Source organism: Ursus americanus, chromosome 23 (genome assembly GCF_024610735.1).
Source record: "Ursus americanus isolate L20-20 chromosome 23, mUrsAme1.1.p, whole genome shotgun sequence".
Lineage (NCBI taxonomy): Eukaryota > Metazoa > Chordata > Mammalia > Carnivora > Ursidae > Ursus > Ursus americanus.
Genome location: NC_142149.1, coordinates 44,966,607 through 44,987,687, shown reverse-complemented (window position 1 = coordinate 44,987,687; position 21,081 = coordinate 44,966,607). Strand labels below are relative to the sequence as shown.

The following is a 21,081-nucleotide window of genomic DNA, read 5'->3' as shown; positions in this document are numbered from 1 at the left end:
AGTTAAAACTTGGTAAATAGTCTGCCTTTCTCCTTGCCAAAAATCACTTTACATCTTGATTGGCAGTTTGTAGGAATGCTTCTTACCTCACTTGCTTTAACTGGGTGTTATATATAGAATTTTTTATCTTTGATAATTAGATTAAATATTGCATAATTTTTTAATTTTAATTTCTTTTTTATGAGTATGAGTCAATTGATTTTTATATATTTATTTCTTATTTGTGTTTATGCTTTCAAAATTGCCAGTTCATGTTTTTGCACCTTGGAGGTAGTTTATCTTAACAATTGGTGTAAACACTTCGGTTTTAGGGTAATATCTCCTTGCTGTGTATGTTGCAAATATATTCCCCATTTCCCATTTGTCTTTTATGTTGCTTAGGCTTCTCTTGCCCAAATGAAGTTTGACATTTTCATGAAGTTTATCTTCTTTGCTCCAACACACTTAGAAAAAAATGACATTTCCATCTAAATGTTGTATAAATATTTGTCAGTGATTTTTTCTAGTATATTTCCATTTATATTTAAGTCAAATATTTAAAATACAAAGAATTTATTTTTGTGTGTGTTCTAACTTTTCCCCCAGTTGATAAAAGTTGCCCCAATCCTGTAAAATACAAGTTTGCTTGTACAGTGTACATGAGATATATATAGGAGTAGATACATATGTAAATAAAATAGGAGACTGTGAAATGGCAGAAGAGGAAGTCCCCCACTCACATTCCTCCCTCAGCAACAATATTTTAGACAGAAAATGCTGCTGTGGGAGTTTTGGGCTCTAGGTAGGAGACTGTGAGACCCTGGTGGAACCCAAGACTGGGAGGGCTGTTTGAGAAGGAAGACCTGTGCCCAGGCAGCATATGTGCCAACAATAGTCCTGGCTACAGACCTGGAAGCAGCTTGGTCCCCATGTGAACTCAGCTACAGCTCCTTTTGGCCTTGGTCCTGTCACCAGCAACACCTGCCAAGGGACCCAACAGAAATCACGCCCACCTGCACCCCAGTTAATAGCCCTGCCAACCTTGACCCTGGCTGTGGATACTGAAGCTTCCCATGACCCAGCTCCACCCCTCTTAGCTGCCAGTCCTGCCCCACCAGGGACAAGCGCCCCACGTTCGTCCATGCCTCTCAGGCCCTCCGACCTCAGTCCAACTGAAGACACTGAAAAGGCCCATAACTTGGCTCCTGCACCTCACAGTCATGGGCCGGGAACACCCCTGCTTGTGCAGGGACCCACCAGAAGACACATTCTTCTATGCACCCAGAGGTTACCCCACTGACCTCCATCCAACTGTAGATTAAAGTGACCCCATAACCTTGAAGTGATGGGCTGGGAACGTTTGTGCCCACAAGGACCTGGAGGAAGACACATTCCCAGAGGTAGGCCTGCCAACCTATAGATCTTAAAGAGGTCCTATAACCAACATTCAGCTTCAAAGAGACATCTCTGCAGTTTATTAGGACAGGCTTCAGGCATCCTTGCCGGGATGTTAAATCATGAATCATGAAAAGTGCTTCCTTGTTGATTAACTCTCCCTATTCAGCCTTACGTTCCACCTACTCCTTCGGCCCCCATGACCCACTCCCACATTGCTCCTCTATAAACAAGAGGCACTTCCAGTTCCTGCCAGGATAATTTGGCTAGGGTATTAGTTTCCTACTGCTGCTGTGACTAACTGCCACACACTTAGTGACTTAAAACAGCAGAAATGTATTCTCCCATGGCTCTGGAGGCCAAAGGTCCAAAATGAATCATATAGGGCTAACTTCAAATGTCAGCAAGGAAAGTTTGTTACAGAGACTCCAGGGGAGAATGCATTCCTTGTCCCCCCAGCCTCCAGTGGCTGCTGGCATTCCTTGCCATGTGGTCCCCTCACTACCGCTCTGCTCCCATCTTCACGTTGCCTTCTCTTCTATAATCAAATATCCTTCATCTTCTCTCTTGTCAGTACTCTTGGGCTGATGGTTAGGACCCACTTGAATGGACCAGGATCATCTCCCCAGATGAAGACCCATAGCAACCACGTTTACGAGATCCTGATTTTTCCATATAAAGTTGATTTCAGGAATTAGGATGTGGATATCAAGGCGGGGCATTATTCAGCCTCTCACGGCCAGGTATGGGATTCTTTTCAGTGAGTAAATTATTTCTCTTGCATCATGGGTGGGATTGCTTTTCTCAGAATGTGTTGAGACCCAATCCCAATTATTCTGGAGGTACAGAGAAGACACGGGAAATGTTCTTGAGGAGGGAAAGAATCATCTTGTAAGGCATCTGCTTCAAATGAGGTCTTTTCATGGCCATCGCACAAAAGGAGGTTGATCTCCACCAGCGAAGGGGAAGGGATGTTTTTGCCAAGTGGCTACAAGAGAGACTGGGGGTTCAAAATTCTCATGCTCAACCTCTCAAATATCCCCATCCCAAGACTCAGGGTCTCATTCCTTCTTTAGCAGGGCCCTGGATTTAGCACAGGAGGTGCCCTTCCCCTTAAACCGCACATTCAGCCTCCCTTGTAGTTTTGTAACCCTTACAATTAGGTACGAGAACCAATTTTCAGTGCTGTCTGCCTTGTGGCTGCAGAAGATTAATGCCTCATGAAACGTTGCCAAGGAAGTTTTCTGGCTTTCACAACATATCCTAAATTGATCGTTGCCTGACCTGTCCCTATCATTGTTTCTTCAGACTTCCAGGAAAGTTAACAGAAGCTACCCTTAGTTCTTAAAACTCCACAATTCTTATAATTACCATGGTTCTCCTCATATGAATGTGCTAGTGCTAGCACATGACCCAGTGTTTAACCTTTCGCCTGTACCTCACCCCAACGCACCACAACTCAGTCTCAGTAATGAAGCTACGGTTATCGCCAACCCCACCTTCCCAAACAGTGCTGAATGGTCCAGTTCCAGAATCCCATCTGGAGGATGTGCTTCCTAGGGCTACTCCCAGTAGTAGCTGTCTTAGTCAGGCTCCCCCAAAAGCAGAGCCTGAGACAAGATGCATGTGTGCTTAACTGGGAAGTCATCTCAGGGAGCAGGGGTCCCTGGGAGGAAGACAGGTTATGAGGAGACAAAGAAAGAAGCAGCATACCTGACTGAGGGGTTACCACCAAAGTCTCTGCTATGGACATCCAGCGGAGACTCGGTTGAGTGTGAGCGTATCGAATGCCTCCTGGAATTGTCTAAGGAGGGCGTGTTGGGGTGTTTATTCATTGGCTCCCCTTTCGTGCTGTTACGGTGCTCCTTGCACTCTGAGTACACGTGCTCAGACCTAGTAAGTACCCCACCCCCACCGCCATTATTCATGGAATCAGAGAATCCCAAGGAAGAGGCTACCCTCTGTCACCTGGCCACAAGCAGCAGCCTGCTGGGAAATGTCCAACCCAACCACAGCTGAAATTAGAAGAAAGGCTGAAGGAGATGTGACTCAGACATCTGAAATGTCTACCACAACGTGCTTCCTAGAAGTATGAGGATTCGCAGGGACTTCAGGCTCATAAGGTGCTTAGCATATTACCATATACCTAACAAACACCTGTAAATGTTATCAGTTGGTATGTTGACATGTTGGCAACTCTTACTTGCATCTTAGTGAATCTTATTTTATTTAATCTGCAAGCAATGCTCTATGATAGAAGATATGCTCATTTCACAGATGAGGGAACTGAGGCTCAAAAGGGTACAGCATCTTGTCCAAGTTCAACCACTAGTAACAAGAAAACAGGTCTGTCTACAGTACATTTCCTATGATAGAAGGGTTCTCTGGTGGGAGAAGACAGAGCACCCACCCTCTCGAGAGAGAGGGGTGTTGAGTAGGTAGTGGTAAATACAGGAGTCAGAGAACACACCCCTCAACCTTCCCACATCTTCTGTGTGGCCTTCACCGGGGCTCTTAATCCCTCAGAGCCTGGCCTAGACAGTCGTGTTGGCAGGCAACTCCACAGGAGTCCTCCTCGCACGATATAGCTCTTCGACCCCCACGTCGAGTCATTGAACATACCAAAGATGCAGTCCCAGGGGTTTCCAACTAACAAGGCCCTGAGGGAGAAAGCACCACATTCCTGAGGACTCATTAGGAAACTGGGTTTCTCCCTCTTGCCTCTCTTCTGGGGCCTCCTCCTTATCCCCAGGTCCAAGCAAGTTTGGAAATTAGCTTATCTCCGCTCAAAAGCTCTGCTTGGGGGTGACATCTGAAAAATAAACTCCTCCCTCAGCAAACCTATATCTAGTCCCGCTTACACTAGCTTCCTGGGTGGCTCTGAGGATTTGAACAAGTTCTATAGACCTCAGTGACACCGCCATTAAGCGGAATTTAGATCACCTTCCCAAACTACCTCCTCTACAGCTAGAGCTAGAGAGAAAGCCTTGTTTTCTTCCTTTTTAAAGTCTAAATACCAGAAGGTGTAAGGCATGGTTGCTATGTCTAGGAAGGGTTGTTTACAAAACAACTTGTCTCTCTCCCGATCTGTCTCCTCTCTTCTGGGAGGGATAACACTGTAAAGAGGATAGCCCCACAACTGAGAGCACGTCAGCTTGTTTCCCTCAGGAACTTACTTTCTGGTGGATAACTGGGTCTGCATAGCTCCTCATCTTCTTTCCTGAAGAGCCTCATTGGCTTCTACGCCCATGCCTCGGTGAGTATGCCCAGGGGTCCTGACCCTGCCCTTACAAAATAGACATGGAGCCTCCATCGCTGCCATTAGCTCACACCTGACTTTTCATGTGGTGCAACTGATGCCCCTGGGAAAAGAAAATGTTTTAAGGGAAGATCAGAGGATACAACCCAAAGGTCCTTTCTCCTTTTCTGTGCCCCTTTGCCAAAGGCCGCATTTCTTAGAAGCCTATTCTATGTTACTCTTAGGAGAGAGGATGAAGGGATTCACTGGGTCTGGTTCACTGCCAAGAACCCACTGCATCAGGCAGCCAAGAACCTTCACTCCAGTCCCAGGTCCCACTGGGAACGTGGAGGGATTGTTTGGAGTTCCAGGAGAGGGAGCTGTAATAGCTCAGTAGGGAGAACCTGGGACTCATAACAAACCTGAGAATCGTCATGCGGGAAGGCTCCTCATGATGGGCGTCATGGTGACCCCTTAGGCACTCTGGATGTCTCTGGATGATCAGAGGTCTTCCAGGATCCCACTGATTTCAAGCAAGCTGCATCTCTCGCCATTTGCAGGTTGGTGGCAGCTGCTTTGTTGCTCTTTTATCCCTAGCTATAACTACTTATCTGTAAGGTATGCCTCTTCTAAGGGCCTTATTCTTTTCAGTAGTTTACCTGAAAAGAAACATGTTAGTGTGTATATAGCTACATTACCTGCCTGTCCCATAAAACCAAGGAAAGCAGTAGTCTCTGCAGCAGACTTGCACCTTGCATTTTCCTCTACACGCCCCGTAAACCATACTAATTCACAAAAGCCTAGCTTGAGTTCCAATTTGTCCAGAAAGTCTTCCATGACAACTCTAGGTCATGCTGATGCTCTCTTTCTCTGCAATCCTATGAACACTTGAACCATTCACTTATTTATTTAATAAATATTGAGTACTTGCTATGTAAAGCATATGGTAAGTATTGTTATTGCAAAACTGAATGAAACATATTTTTGGTCCTCATGTCACTTACAGAGAAGTAGGCAGATATGCTCTATAAAAAATGAGCAAGAAGATAAACAGTAATAAGTTACATGAAATAATGTGTAGTAAGAGCTTAGGAGACAGAGACAAACAGACAGAGATGCTTTTGAAACAGGGAACTTTCAGGAAACTAGCTTAAGTCAAGTCTTGAAATACATGGGAGGTAGCATTGGAAAGGAACCATTGCAGGTAGAGGAAACAGTATCGGCAAGGAGGTAGAAAATCACAGGGTCGCAATCTAATGCTTATGTTAAAATGGACCTGAAAGGGGAAATGGAGAGTAGTTAATTGTTCTTTAATATGATGTATGTATAGAGCTGCTATCCATCCATTGATTTGTCCATTTGCAAAGCACTTACCAATTTCATCAATGATGAGTATGCCTGGGAACAATCTTCCATCTCACCAATCATGTGATCCCAGAATTTTAAGGGTATTTTAAAATCACTGCAACCAAGTTTTCATCCATGTGAGCCCATCACCCTCTTCCTTCTGTTAGAGTCACCAGACTCCAACTGCTTCCCTCTGATTCCAGTGTATTCTATGCAAGAGAATAACATTACTCAGGGTGCTCTCGCTCTGCTTATTCCGTGGGCAATAGAGACACTGATATTCTTTTCATCAGGATCTTATTGTAAGATTTGGAAAATTTGGCTCAATCTGGCTCTCTACATATGCACCTGCTTCATTTGAGGATCTCTCCTTAGACCTACTGGTCTAAGTCACTGTGCCTGAGTCAAGGACAAGTGAAAGGGTGGTGGCTGTGTCATGCAGAAAGCTAACTGCACCCAGCTGCAGCTCACCTACAGGTCATGCTTACAGTTGTTGCTTGCTTGTTTGTTTGTTTGTTTGTTTGTTTATTCCAGAGGCAATCAGCAGATACTATAAAAAGAATAAATAACTTTACGGACACCTGGGTGGCTCAGTCAGTTAAGCGTCTGCCTTCGGCTCAGGTCATGATCCTGAAGTCCTGGGATTGAGTCCTGCATCGGGCTCTTTGCTCAGCGGGGAGCCTTCTTCTCCCTCTGCCTGCTGCTCCCCCTGCTTGTGCTCTCTCTTTCTCTCTCTGACAAATAAATAAATAAAATCTTTTTGAAAAAGAACAAATAACTTTTAATTAGGCTGTTATTCGAATTCTAATGTAAAGGTTTAGCTAGCACCAAGAACATCAGCACTTTACTGGCGTAGGGATTTTGAATTTGTACTTCAGCATGCGTCCCTCCCCTTGGAGAAATGTACTTGGCTGAACTACCTGACGTCTGCAATCATGGGTCTGAGTCCTGGGGTATCTTTGCTTGATCTTCAATATCTCTAAAAGCTTTGAAACCTGGGTTTTCAAATGCTTTCTGGTTTCTCTGGAAATATTAATTTCTCTATTTTGAAATCTGCTGATTGGTTTGGGCTAATCCCTCAAAGTAAAATGGAGACATCCATCTTAATCTCACTACATTTAAAGAGGAAGTCTGCTTTTATCTTAATTCATTTTCCCAAGTATTCTGACCCTTTCCTATAGGAGACGATGGGAGGGACAAAGTGGTGATGGTTTCAGGCATCTCAGCCGAGGGCAAAGTAAAGGCATCGAGGTGAAGGAGGATGTCAGTGAGTGAGGTGTGACCTGGGGTGTGGGATATCATCCCCTAGACAGCTGAGAACTTACCTTAGGCTCTGAACATGGGTGGGTTAAAACATTTATGTTGAAAAAATAAATTGGAGTGGACTGATATCTCCCCTCCTGGGACATTTCCTTACAGAAACTTATGGATCCAGAAGTTGGAGCCAACAGGACGTCTGTTACTGAGTTCATTCTCCTGGGCCTTACAGAACAGCTGCGGGCTGTGGTCTTTGTAGTCTTCCTCTTTGCCTACCTGGTCACAGTCGGAGGCAACCTCAGCATCCTGGCTGCCATCTTGGTGGAGCCCAAGCTCCACACCCCCATGTACTTCTTCCTGGGGAACCTATCAGTGCTGGATGTTGGGTGCATCACTGTCACTGTTCCCTCTATGTTGGCTCGTCTCCTGTCCCACAAGCGTACAATTCCCTATAGAGCCTGCCTCACCCAACTTTTCTTCTTTCACCTTCTGGCTGGGATGGACTGCTTCCTGCTGACAGTCATGGCCTATGACCGATTCCTGGCCATCTGCCAGCCCCTCACCTACAGCGCCCGAATGAACCAGACAGTCCAGAGGATATTGGTGGCTGTGTCCTGGGCTTTAGGTTTCACCAATGCACTAAATCACACTATTGCCCTAAATACCCTCAACTTCTGTGGTCCCAATGTGATCAATCACTTCTACTGTGACCTCCCACAGCTCTTCCAGCTGTCCTGCTCCAGCACCCAACTCAACGAGCTGCTGCTCTTTGTAGCAGCAGCCTTCATGGCTGTAGCCCCCTTGGTTCTCATCACTGTGTCCTACGCACATGTGGCAGCTGCAGTCCTACAAATCCATTCAGTGGAAGGCAGGAAGAAGGCCTTCTCCACATGTGGCTCCCACCTCACTGTGGTTTGCCTCTTCTATGGTACTGGTATCTTCAACTACATGCGTCTTGGTACTGATGAGTCTTCAGACAAGGATAAAGGGGTTGGGGTCTTTAACACTGTTATCAATCCCATGCTGAACCCACTTATCTACAGCCTTAGGAACCCTGATGTCCAGGGTGCCCTGTGGCGGGTTCTTGTGGGGAGGCAGTCACTGACCTAAGGGTTGATAGTATCCCTTCTTTCTTGCCTTTTCCGGGTCAAGGAAAACTTCCCGTGAAGGCAATAATCTGGGGAAATGGTCCATAACCATATCTCTCACTGCCTGAAGGTTTGTGTAATGTATTTGTAAGTCTTACATAATTGATTCATACAGCAAATATTTATTAAATCGCTTCTATGATCCAGACACTTAGAGGACTAGTGAACAAAATAGACAGAAGTCTCTGGACTTATGCAAGTCACGTTCTATTTAAGAGAGACAAAATACATAAATAAGCATCATGTGGAATATCACATAGCAAAAAGGGCTATCAAGACAAACAGATAAGTTAGGGGCATATGAGCAACTGCCCTGGGTAAGTTGCTACCTTGTGTATGGCTGTGCTCATTTTCTGGGTAGCTGGGTAGTTCTGGACAACAGTACCCTACAGGGAAAGGCTGTTTAACTAATAGGTAACCAATTAACCTAAGTAACCAAGAATATCACTGTGAGGTTCTTCTCTGGTGGGGACATAATATTCCATCTAGATCAGAGTGCAGAAAACCATTTTAAACCATTGGCCCAGGGCCACGTTTATTCTATTCTACACTTCACCTTTCACCTCCAAAAAAAATCAATTCCTTCTCTTCACTATCACACAAGAACCCAGTGGGACGCTCAGTGGACAGACAGGGTCTATACAGAGAAAGAGATCACTAAATTAAAACTACATTAATGATATTAATGCATACATGATATATCTTCATGTCAGAAAAGGAATGTCCCACCTGCACCCCTGCCATGTCTTTGTTATTGGATGAATCCTCTTGTTCACATATGTGATAAAGCCTTTGGAAGAACACGCATTTATACTAAAACCAGCTCCTTTCTATTGTTTTTTTCAGTGAGGAATGTACAATATAACCTTTTCTTTCAAAGTCTTATTTTTTTGACTCCCCAATCTCCTAGCTCAGAAATCATGCCCATTATGAAGTTTCTGGGAGTGAAGCCTCTTTCTAACTTTATAAATACATCAGTACAGCTCCAATCCAGAGAAATTTCTCACTTTGATGTTTCAGTTCATCCATTTCTAATTTGCATCTTTTCTCCGGCCTCCCTTGGAAGGCTCCTTACCCATCCTGGCAATTCCACTGCCCCTCTGCTGTCTCATCCCTAAGTCTGTCCTATGGCTACTTCTGGAGCTTGGATTCACTGTAATCTCTTCTTGGAGCCACGGAACTGAGGCCAGGTTGAGATGAGGATGGGAAGAAAACACAGGAGAGTGAATGAGAATGGAGGAATGAAGATATAACATGAGGATATAGGGAGGGACAGGAGGGGGTGGTGAGCAGAAGGGGTAAGAAGGAAGGATAGAATTTAGGGAAAGAACACAAGAGAACAGGAGATGAGAGGGGGTGGGAGAATTGGGATTAGCAAACAAGATGCCTCAGGAACGTTGAACAAAAAGATGAGTATGGAGAAAAAGAAGAATGAATGATGATGGGAGATGAGAATAAAATTCATACTGTGGAATCACTGCCCATCAGCATGTGGTCATGTTATAACAGCACCTTTGATGTTATTGTTGGGCTCCCCCCAATCCCACTGCCTTCTAACTAGGAAAAGAAATAAAGTTTAAGTTTTGTTGAAGGTATAATAATGAAAAATAGTCTAGGTACTCTTCTGCTTTCTCTGGCTAGGAGCCAGTCCCGGAAGAACAGAGAGTTGAGCTGATAGGGGAGAGGGAGGGCGGATGTGTGTGCTGGGAGTTCATCTCCCACAACCCCACTGGCACAGCCAAGTTGTCAGCCCCCCTGCCTTTGGGGACAATGCTTGCTGATACAGTCTAAGAAGCAGAGATGGTGTATGTCTCTTTCCTGATATTCTTGGGTCTCCAGACATCTCAGGGTTAAAGAAAATGAGCTTCCGTCAGAGGGCAAAGATCTTGTGAGTAAAAATCAGGAATGTGGGCTATAACCACCGCTCTGAGACCTTAGAAATGTCCTTTCTACAGCTGGGCTTGTTCTTACCTACACCATAAAGAACTGGGACAAGATCATCTCCACAGTTCTTCACATTAAATGACCCTTGATTACAATCGGCTGGATGAACTTTTTCCTAGGGCTGAACCCAGAAAACATTTGAGAACATTATCACCACTATTTCCATCACTCCATCTACCCTATGAGCATTTGACACTGCCCCAACTAGTCTTATCTCTTACCCATTAAAGATCCCCAGACCTTGGTGAGACAGAGCAGGGACTGGACTCTGGTCCTCTCAGCCCTAACTGCAAAATCCAGCATTCCTCGAGAGCTGAAACTCTATGCCCCTTGAATAGCATATCTTGTAGGAATGCAGAAGCAGGATAGCTACCAAAGGAGGGACACAGCGACAAAGACTGTCAAGGATGGGACCAAACCCGTCTGTGCCAAGATGATCCCAGAGCCGACCTTTCCCCCCACTTTCTCTCTCATTATAATATGAAAAGTCATGCCCAGGGGTGGAAATTTAACATGCTAATCACACATACGACACATGAAGAAGCACGACCTTTAAGTGTGTAGCTGCCAAAAAATCCCCACCTCTCCATGTTTAAAAGACACTCTTTTCTTCTTCAACTCATGTAATTGCCCCTTCCTTTTCCTCATAAAAAGCCCGTTGCTTTCATCCAGTAAGCGGGGCACTGTTTGGGTGTCTACCAGAGTCTGTGCTCTGAACTGCAATTCTTTAATCCTAAATAAATGCTCATTTGCCTCTCGCTGTGGCTCTTTACTTCCAGATTGACAGTCTTTCCTTATAATGCTTCATGACCTTGTGTCTCGCTTTGAGTGGAAAAGATTTTTTCCATCTATATCAAGTAAGATAGGCTAGGTTACACTGTGCTAACAAACAGCTCCTAAAATCTCGATGGTTTTCAACAGCCAAGGTTAAATTCTTATGGGACCTCAATCATTTGGTGGAGCCAGAAGAGCTGCTGTGGTTGTGATTGCTCATCTTTTTTCTTATTTTGAGGATGAGAGTAATGACTTCCAAGTCAGGGAGGCAGCCAGAAGTCTGCATTGTATTTTACCTGATAATTGCTTGCAGTGAACATCTATGGTCTTTCTGACTTCTAAGTCCCCTTTTGTAACAGTGATTAGTTTCTATTTAGCTCCGGGTGGTTCCCGGGAATGTGGTTCCACCTGCAGCTCCAGAGTGCAGGTACTGGCATGTATCGCCGGCCTGGCCGTGGTGATGGTTCTATGGGGCACGTGGCCTAGCTAGTTTCATACAATTCTTCCTAGTGAATAAGGAAGGGGTTAAGTTATAGGCAGGGAGGGGTAGGGGGCCCCTGGCTGAGCTCTGAAACTATTCCTGGCAGGCAGAAGCGCTAAGCCAGCCTGAACGAGAGATCAAGAAACACATCACCTGGCCTCCGATGTTGGTGGCTACTGTGCAATCAGAGAAAATCGCCAAACCTCCAAGAATTAAGTCACTGAGGGTATTACCAATAGTCCTTGCTCAAACCAAGACCGGCACAAGAATCTCAAGGCACAAGCTTCCCAGTCAGTTCTCAATAAAAGGCTGCCGCTAAAAGCCCTCAGTGGCAGCCCATCCGGGACCCCTCTCAACTCTAGAGAGCCTCTTCTTTCCTTTCGGCTCTCACCTTCGCTTAATAAACTTTCACTTCACTTCAACCTTTTGTGTCCACGAGATTCATTCTTCGACTCTATGAGACGAGAACCCTGTAATCCTAGGGACAGCCGTTCAGCGTCTGCCTTCAGCTCAGGGCGTGATCCCAGGGTCCTGAGATCAAGCCCCACGTCGGGCTCCCTGCTCGGCTGCTTCTCCCTCTCCCACTCCCCCTGCTTGTGTTCCCTCTCTCCCTGGCTGTCTCTCTCTCTCTGTCAAATAAATAAATAAAATCTTAAAAAAAAAAAAAAACCTGTAATCCTGTGACAATACTAGCATCTCACAACTGGGTTTCCATGACAGAATTAAGCTCTGTACAAAATTATCTGAATGATGATTTTTCTCAACGCTCCGAAGGCTCCACAGCTAGCAACCTTCTGGATGCACAGGACAGACGTTAGCTCGCTACATTGAATGGATACCTTAGGTTATTAGAACTCAGCTCCCTGTGGAACTCTGGCCGGGAAGAGCCCCTCTAGACTTGCCCCTCATAAAGTAAACTTTCAGGGTTTGATGTGTGTGGGCCCAGCTCCCGGGCTCCCAGAGAAGATACGCTTTTACCAAGGTCACAATGACTTCACCACACTTCAAAGCACAAGCTCTTTCTGCCCTGAGCACACATTGTACACCTGCCTCATTAGCAAACAACCTGAAAGACACATGTCAAACTCAAGATAAGAGTAAAAATCTCCCGGAGTTCTGGTCCCATACTTCTGAAGCCCGGAACCTTGCACGTACTAAAAGCATAAGATAAAGTCTGTGATTTCTGAACTGTCCTTCGTCACGATGATTTGTGACTCTTGATGTAACAAAAGCATACATGATCCCGCGTTCAGCATTCCCTCTGCAGAGCACTCTGTGAAGCTGTGTGTCCCAGGCAGCTGTCTTCACCTGGGCTTGAATACAACTCCCTCCCTTCCTCATAGAAATTGTAAAGCTGTGTTCATTTTGTGTCAACACTCTTGGTCAAGTAAAGAAACGTCCTTGCCCTCAGAAGTCTGAGAGGCATCAAAAAGCTACCAAATGAACTGAGGGGCCAAAACGCAGGGAAAAAAGGAATCCCAGACAGACACTGCTGACAATTGCACTGCGTTCCCCACAAGCCATTTGTTTTTTTTTTTGTTTTTTTGTTTTGTTTTTAATTTGCATTCATTTTAATTATCAGTGAAACTGAGCAACTTTTCTAAATTTCTTAATCTTTCAGTATTATTTTGAAAGACTATTAACGGATTGGTATATGTTTTTATCCATTATTTACATATATTAATAAGCAAGGCATGTATACATATATCACAGACAAGTCACCAAACAAAAAATGGAATCATATACATACTGCCCTGACAATTGCTTTTCTTTTCAGATTTTATTTATTTTATTTTTTCCATTTTTTACTTAAATTCAATTAATTAACATATACAAGCGAGCAGGGGGAGGAGCAGACGGAGAGGGACAGCAGAACCCCACACAGGGCTTGATCCCATGACCCTGAGATCATGACCCCAGCCGAAACCCAGAATTGGCCACTTAACCGACTGATCTACTCGTGCGCCCTGACAGTTGCTTTTAAACATGATATATCTTGCATGTCTTTCCATGTTAATACCTTATGGGCTGTGTATTATTCCTTATGGGTGGCCAATAACTAACTGATGGCTATTTGGATGGTTTCAAAGTTTTCACGAGCATAAACAATGCAGAGATTAATATCTTTGCGTGCATATCTTTGAGGGCTTCTCCGATTTCTCTGGGATACATTCTGAGAGGTGGAATTCTGGGATCAAAAGTCTTTCATCTGGGGTGCCTGGCTGACTCAGTTGGTAGACCACACAACTCTTGATCTCGGGGTTGTGAGTTTGAGCCCACAAGCCATTTGTTGATTCCAAGACAAGGGCAGAGAGGCTTTGGAGCAGAAGGTGCAGCTGGGAGGCCGAGCCGTGAGCCAAGCTTTAACAGGCTTATGGAGCCAGAGAGACAAAAAGTGGAGGTAGAGTCCTGACAAAGGGAAAGAGGTTTTCAATTGGGACTTCCAACATGCTCCATTCTGGAAGTAACACATAATAGGAAATGCGCCAACCCTCATAAACAAGGTGCCTGAGACCACAGGATAGTACCGACCCCTATATATACCATGGTTTTCCACATACATACCTAGGGTAAAGTGTAATTTATAAAGTAGGTACAGTAAGAGATTAACAACAATAATAAAATAAAACAATGATAACAGTGAACTGTAATAAAAATTATGTGAATGTGTTCTTTCCCTCTCTTAAAATATCTTAGCTCCTCTTGTGATGATGTGAGGATGATAAAATGCCTACGTGAGGAGACGGAGCGGGACGAACGACTTAGGCACTGTGACGCAGCATTAGGATACTTCTGACATTCTGAGGATGTGTCAGGAGGATCGCTGGCTTCCTGACTGTGGCTGACCTCGGATAACCAAAACCGCAGAAAGCAAAACCCACTTAAGAGGGGACTACTGTCTAATCAGAGCTTACGTCCCAGAACTTTGAACTACGCTACAGGGAAACATGCCTAAATGCCCTGTAGTAACAGAAGTTTCTCACAATCTGTCACAGCTCAAAAGGCCAACTTAACCACCATTAACACTCAGGATTTTAAATAAAAGGTCGATTTATTGGGATGAAGAGGACAAAGAAGAAAACAGAGGCACCAGCTGCCATGCCCCCTCATCCCCCCGTCTGTGTCCAAGTGGGTCCGAGAAAGATACTCCCATGGTCGGGATGTCATCCCTTCCGGATGGTTGAGGAAGAAGTGAGTCATTGTGGAGCCGAGCCTGGCTCCTGAGGGACACCATCCTACCAGGAAGGGAGTGATACACTCACTGCAGCAGCCCTGCTGTGGCCAGTGCCTGCCTTCCAGAGCCTTCCTTTGTATTGCTGAAAGAGGGGCATTTTCTCATGGGTGCAGCTTCCGGGAGAGTGACAGGTCAGAAGCTGAGCTCACCAGAAACCTTGTCCCATCTTTGTAGAACGTGGTTGCTGAAGAGGCACAAAGTTGCTTTTGCTTTTGCCTGTTACACTTAAAAGTTCTGGAGCTTCCTTTCCTTCCCACATCCCTCCAGGCCAATGAACACAAACAAAACAACAACAAGATCTCGTGACCCGTCTTATTAAAGTCTAGGTCATCATGAACTTCGTGGAGGATGATTCAAGAAATGTATCAAAGGCTCTGAACAATAAAAGCATTTGGCCCCGCAATTCCATTTCACCAATTTCCCCTAAGGAAACAATAACAAGGATGTACATACGGACACACTGTTGCCATATTGCAAACAACAGGAAAGCTGAACACAGCTAAGTATTGAACAAATGTGTTAAATGAATTCTGTTACATTCATTAAATTGCACACCGAAATACTGTGTAGGCATTAAGTTGTAATGCAGCTGAATATTTACTAACATAGAAAGGCACTATTAAGTGAAAAAACAAGTTTGAAAAGAATTTGAATTCATTCTGTGTATATATATATATATCTCCTATATATATAGAATCCTATTCTATAGGAGAGAGAGAGAGCAGAGATCAAAGTTTAGAATTTATGCCAAATGTTTTAGAGTTTATACCAAATAGTTGTCTTTGGGTAGAAGACATACGGGTATTTGGGGTTTATTTTTATTTTAATATTTCTGCAAGAAATGCACACTGTTGGTTTACTAAAAACAATGAAAGTTAAAACTAATAAACATCCCCTGGTACCGCACTGTCTACAGACTCTATTTCGAGCTCCTCTACAAGGCACTGGAGGCCATTTGAAATCCCTCCCACCTACCCCTTCAGCATCATCACTGGCTTCTGCTTGTTCCACCAGGTGCACTCAGTTGGGACATCCCCCTCACCTGTCAGGCTGTTTTCTGCCTGTCTTTGTCTACCTGTTTCTGCTTAATAACAACCACACTCACTGTGGGCCAATGACTCTCTCATTTCATCCTCACGGCTACCCTTTGAGTGACATGATGCTATTGTACTCAACGTTCAGATGAGAACACAAGGCCTAGCCAGGGATGACCATGACCACACGAGGGATAGGTGGGTCTGGGACGAGAGCCCTGGCTGGCTCCTGCAGACAGGAAGACTCCCCTCCACACCATGCCCCTCCTCTCTCGCGGTGATCTTACGTTGCCCTGCCACTTTTCCCGGGTAACTCTTCATGTGGCATGGTGTTGCTTAAGTCTTAGCTCTGTTGTCACCACCCTAAGGAATCCTTCCCTGAATCCTTCCTCACTAACAAGCCAAGCTAGGCGCTCCCGCTTTGTGCCCCCCAACCCTCCTGCCCTGAGCATAACCGCTGCCTTCAGACACTTCTCTCTCTGACGGCAGCGCTAAATTAAAATACTCTTCCTCCCTGTCTATTGTCAGCTCCTGATGCCTGTTTGTAACCCAGTTTGAGGCCCTTAATACGCACTCAGTCATTATCAATTACTTGAATTGAACCTCAGGTCAATTCAATTCTCCATCTGTCAAAGTCCAGTCTGGCTCCACTGATCTGCAAAGGCTTGCTCCCTCTTTGGAACTGCCACAGCCCAGTGACTAACCCAGTGACTCAGCTGCTAATCAGTTTCTATTCATTGCACTTTACGTGGCTGGTTGAACCTAAGTAGAGACTGAGTCTCACAGTTACCTCCCGCCTTCTACTACCTACCCCACCACTCCTATTCACGAGCATGTGTTGATAAGCTGGGGAGTTTTGCTTTGAGTGAAGGACTGAGTGGTAGCAAACAGAAGAAACGGGGCAATGGAGTGAGGAGCCACAGTAATGAAGGACAGGGTGGGCTGCCCAGGGTTACGGTCTTCCCACGGGGAAAAAGAAAGCAGGAGAAAGGCACAGTCAGTATTGCTTTGAAGCCTGAGAGATGAAAATCAGCCCAGAGCAAAGGAGAAGAACTTGTCTACAAGTTTTGCCTGAACACAGGGACTGTGTCCAGAGGGAATGTGGCTTAGCACTAAAGCAGTGGGAGATGTGCCCAGCAGAGCTGGAAATGGACACCCTCACCCAGTGCACCTGCCACGGGAGGAGCGCAAGTTGTTTTCTCCAGGTGGCTTATAGGCAGCAGGCCCCTTAGAAAGGGCCAGAACTCAGGACCATGAGTGGATGTGTGCTAGAGAACACGGGAGACCCACCCCTCCCGAGCCATAACTTGGCATATTTTAAAAGGCTGGGATGGTGGCACTGTGGTCTTATGATCAGGAGAGTTGAAAGAATGATCCTGTAAAATTCTAGTATTAGTGTTAGCATTGCCAAGGCTGGCAAGGTCTGGGGAACACTGGGTTACATAGAGGTGTCTTTTCTTCATCACAGATACATAAGCTCATTCTGAGCTGGAAATATGTCCTAATCACTCTTCTGTCTCCCATAGGATAATGCCTTGCACATGGTAGAGGAAATTCCCAGTCTCCACTTCGATACCCCAAATTATCTCAGGTCAACCTCTGGAAGGCTTTCCCTAGGAGCAGTCTTCCGAGAGCCCCATGCATGTCCTTGTTCCTCAGGCTGTAGATGAAAGGGTTCATCATGGGGGTCACCACAGCATACATCACTGTGGCTACCGAGTCCTTCATGGAGTAGGTTTGGAGGGGCTGCAGATATACCATACCAAGTGTCCCATAGAAGAGGGAGACCACAGCCAAATGGGAGGCACAGGTGGAGAAAGCTTTGTACTTCCCAGTGGCTGAGGGTATTTGGAGGATAGTTCTGACAATTCGGACATAGGACATGATCATGAACCCTAACGGGGTGAGGAAGATAAAGCAGCCTGTGGCAATCAACACTGTGTGATTGACTTGAGTGTTGGAACATGCGAGCCTCAGCAGGACATACATCTCACAGAAGATGTAGTGGATCTTCCGGGACCCACAGAATGTCACCCTGGTCATGAGGAGGGTGTGGGTGAGACCATAGAAGACAGAAAGTGCCCAACATAAGGTGAGGAGCAAAATACAGAGTCCAGGGCTCATGGCTGTGGAGTAGTGGAGAGGGCGGCAGATGGCCACATAACGGTCATACGCCATTGTGGCCAGGATGAGGTTGTCCAGGGCCACCAAGGAGACCAGGAAGTAGAGCTGGGTTAGACACCCCGCATAGGAGATGGCTTTGTTCTGAGACTGGAGGCTCACCAGCATCTTGGGAATTGTGTTCGTGACAAAGAAGAGGTCAGTGAAGGAGAGGTTGGCCAGGAAGAAGTACATGGGAGTGTGCAGGCGGGGATCAAAGCCGATGGCCAGGATGATGAGCACATTTCCCACCACTGTGACCAGGTACATGGCCAGGAACATCCAGAACAGGACCCGCTGCTGCTCAGGACTGTCTGAGATCCCCAGGAGCAGGAACTCAGAGACTCCACTCTGATTGCTTCCATCCATTTCCCCAACTGTCTGCAACATCAGCACCAACAAATGTTTGTTTATTAAGTGCCCTCAATTGAACAAAGACATTCACATAAGCAAAATCAACTGTTTTCTTAGCATTAAAATATCTGACTAAATTTTATAATTTAAAAATGTTATTATCAGAGTATAATTGATATACATTGTACTAATATACAATGTTATATTAGTTTCAGGTGTATAATAGTGATTTGGCAATTCTGTGCATTACACAATGCTCACCACAGTATATGTAGTCACCATCTGCCACTACACGATGTTATTACAATATTATTGGCTATATTCCCCCATGCTGTACTTTTCATTTCTGTGGCTTATTTTATAAATGGAAGTTGATACTTCTTAATCTAGGTCCTACCCACCTCTCCTCTGGCAACCACCAGTTTGCTCTCTGCATTTAAGAGTCTGCTGTTTTTGTTTCTCAGTGCAGAGTCTGCTTCAGATTTTTTCTCCTTCTCCCTCTGCCCCTCCCGCTTGTGCTTTCTCACTCTCTCTCTCAAATATATAAATAAATCTTTTTTAAAAAGATAAGAAACAATAAGTGTTGACAAGAATGTGGAGAAAAGGGAAACCTTGTGGGAATGCTAACTGGTGCAGCCACTGTGGAAAACAGTATGGAGCCTCCTCCAAAAATTAAAAACATAATATCTTATGTTAACAAACTAATAACAGGCACAAACATATAACATGGAAGATCCTGATGCATCTCAGTCGTTCCAGCAACTTCTAACCTGGCATACTCAATATTATAGGAATAATGTCTGTCTTATTTAAAATTCTATCATCTTACAATATCTGAGAAGTGTTTAAAGATCTCTATATGATGATAACGAATAGATTTCTGGTATCTAAAACCGGTGTAGGCATTGTAAGAAATGGCTATTATACAACTGGGCAAAGGGGGAGAATAAAAATATTGGAAAGAAGGAAACACTGTTATTTGCTGATAGGATGGTCTATCTGGGGAACCTATGACAATCAACTGAAATGCCATTCAAAATAGAAAGCCACCTCAGCAAAGTGGTCAATCACACAATGAACAGACCCCAAACCAAGAGTGCTCCCAGTGAGCCATACAGCGCCATGTTCGGACCGGGTGGCCCATGCTGGCATCTGTGTTTGAGCTCTGCCACCTGCCATGAAACGTCAAGCCAGTTACCTGAGCTCCTTAAGACTCGCTCTCTTCATGTGAAAAGTGAGTGGTAGCAAAGATAAAATTAAGCAAAAAAGTGCTTAAAGCTGGCATGTAGTGGGCACTCAATACATATTGCCTATTCCTATTATAAATAAATATATGTAAACAATCAGGAGGTGAAAATACAATGTGAAACAACCCTGGTCACATTATCAACACAACATTCTAAGCATTAAGATATTAAGAATCGGGCAGGACTTGGGGCGCCTGGGTGGCACAGTGGTTAAGCGTCTGCCTTCGGCTCAGGGCGTGATCCCAGCGTGATGGGATCGAGCCCCACATCAGGCTCCTCTGCTATGAGCCTGCTTCTTCCTCTCCCACTCCCCCTGCTTGTGTTCCCTCTCTCGCTGGCTGTCTCTATCTCTGTCAAATAAATAAATAAATAATCTTAAAAAAAAAAAGAATCGGGCAGGACCTTCCAATTATCCTTCTCTCCATTTCATAATGAATGGACAGTCTCACTAATTTCTAGACAGAAAGATGAAATATTGCCAAGGTGCATATTCTCCGAAATTAATCTGAAGTTTATTTAACCTAGCTGAAGTCAAAATCATAACAAGATTTTTGGGAAACAAAGACTATTCTAAATTTCATATGGAAATAAGCCAGGAAAATTCTTAAAAAGTGTAAGAAGGGGACTCTTTCTCTACCAACTATAAAGGAGTCTGAATCAGTGTGGTAATGGTGCTGGAGTGCCGGGTAGAGCTTTAGAAGCAGAGCCAAGGCAGGCAGGACTGAGTGGATTATTAGGGTAGTACTTTAAAACGATGAGGTAAGGTTGCATTATTCAATAAATGGTATTGGGATAGCTGTCTGTTTAGGGGAAAACATTAGACCAACAACATTTTAAAATTTAAGATTAAAACTGTTTATTGTGTCTTTCTTTCTTTTGAAAATCTACCATATGTGGAATGAAAACTTTGAAAATAAAAAATGAAAGAATATAACTAGACTTGATTTAATTCACCATATAGGGATAGATAACCACTTTCCACATTTCAATGTCTGTTTTGTTGAGACATGAAGGACAAAAAGCAGTCAGTCTTGGATCCCCTTTCTCCACATCCTCTCCAGCAATTGTTGTTTCTTGCCTTGTCGATTTTTGCCATTCTAACTGGCGTAAGGTGTAATAAAGCATGAGAGGCTATGGACTCTGAGAAGCAAACTGAGGGCTTCAGAGGGGAGGGGGATGGGGGAATGGGATAGGCTGGTGATGGGTAGTAAGGAGGGCACGTATTGCATGGTGCACCTGGTGTTATACGCAACTAATGAATCATCGAACTTTGCATCGGAAACCGGGGATGTACTGTATGGTGACTAACATAATATAATAAAAAAACATTAAAATAAAAAAAAAAGCAGTAAGTCTTATGAAGTCTTGAGCAAAGAGCCTTTTAGAAATGTAATTGCAAAGGCCCTGAGGCAGGGTTTGCCATGTTTATGGAATGAATAAGGACCAGTGTGGCTGAGTGAGGAGGGTATGGGTGAGATGTGAGGTCAT

At 44.7% G+C, this 21,081-nt stretch overlaps 2 protein-coding genes across 2 annotated transcripts; one reads left to right on the top strand and one right to left on the bottom strand.

Moving 5' to 3' along the window:
• Window positions 1-7,372: 7,372 nt before the first annotated feature.
• On the top strand, window positions 7,373-8,326 carry LOC123777062 (olfactory receptor 3A2-like). Its single transcript, XM_045773520.1, has one exon. It carries the CDS (start codon window positions 7,385-7,387, stop codon window positions 8,324-8,326), a length of 942 nt encoding a protein of 313 aa, XP_045629476.1. The 5' UTR covers window positions 7,373-7,384.
• A 9,093-nt stretch (window positions 8,327-17,419) lies between these two features.
• On the bottom strand, window positions 17,420-18,382 carry LOC123776899 (olfactory receptor 1D2). Its single transcript, XM_087854715.1, has one exon. It carries the CDS (start codon window positions 18,380-18,382, stop codon window positions 17,420-17,422), a length of 963 nt encoding a protein of 320 aa, XP_087710841.1.
• Between the last annotated feature and the right edge of the window lie 2,699 nt (window positions 18,383-21,081).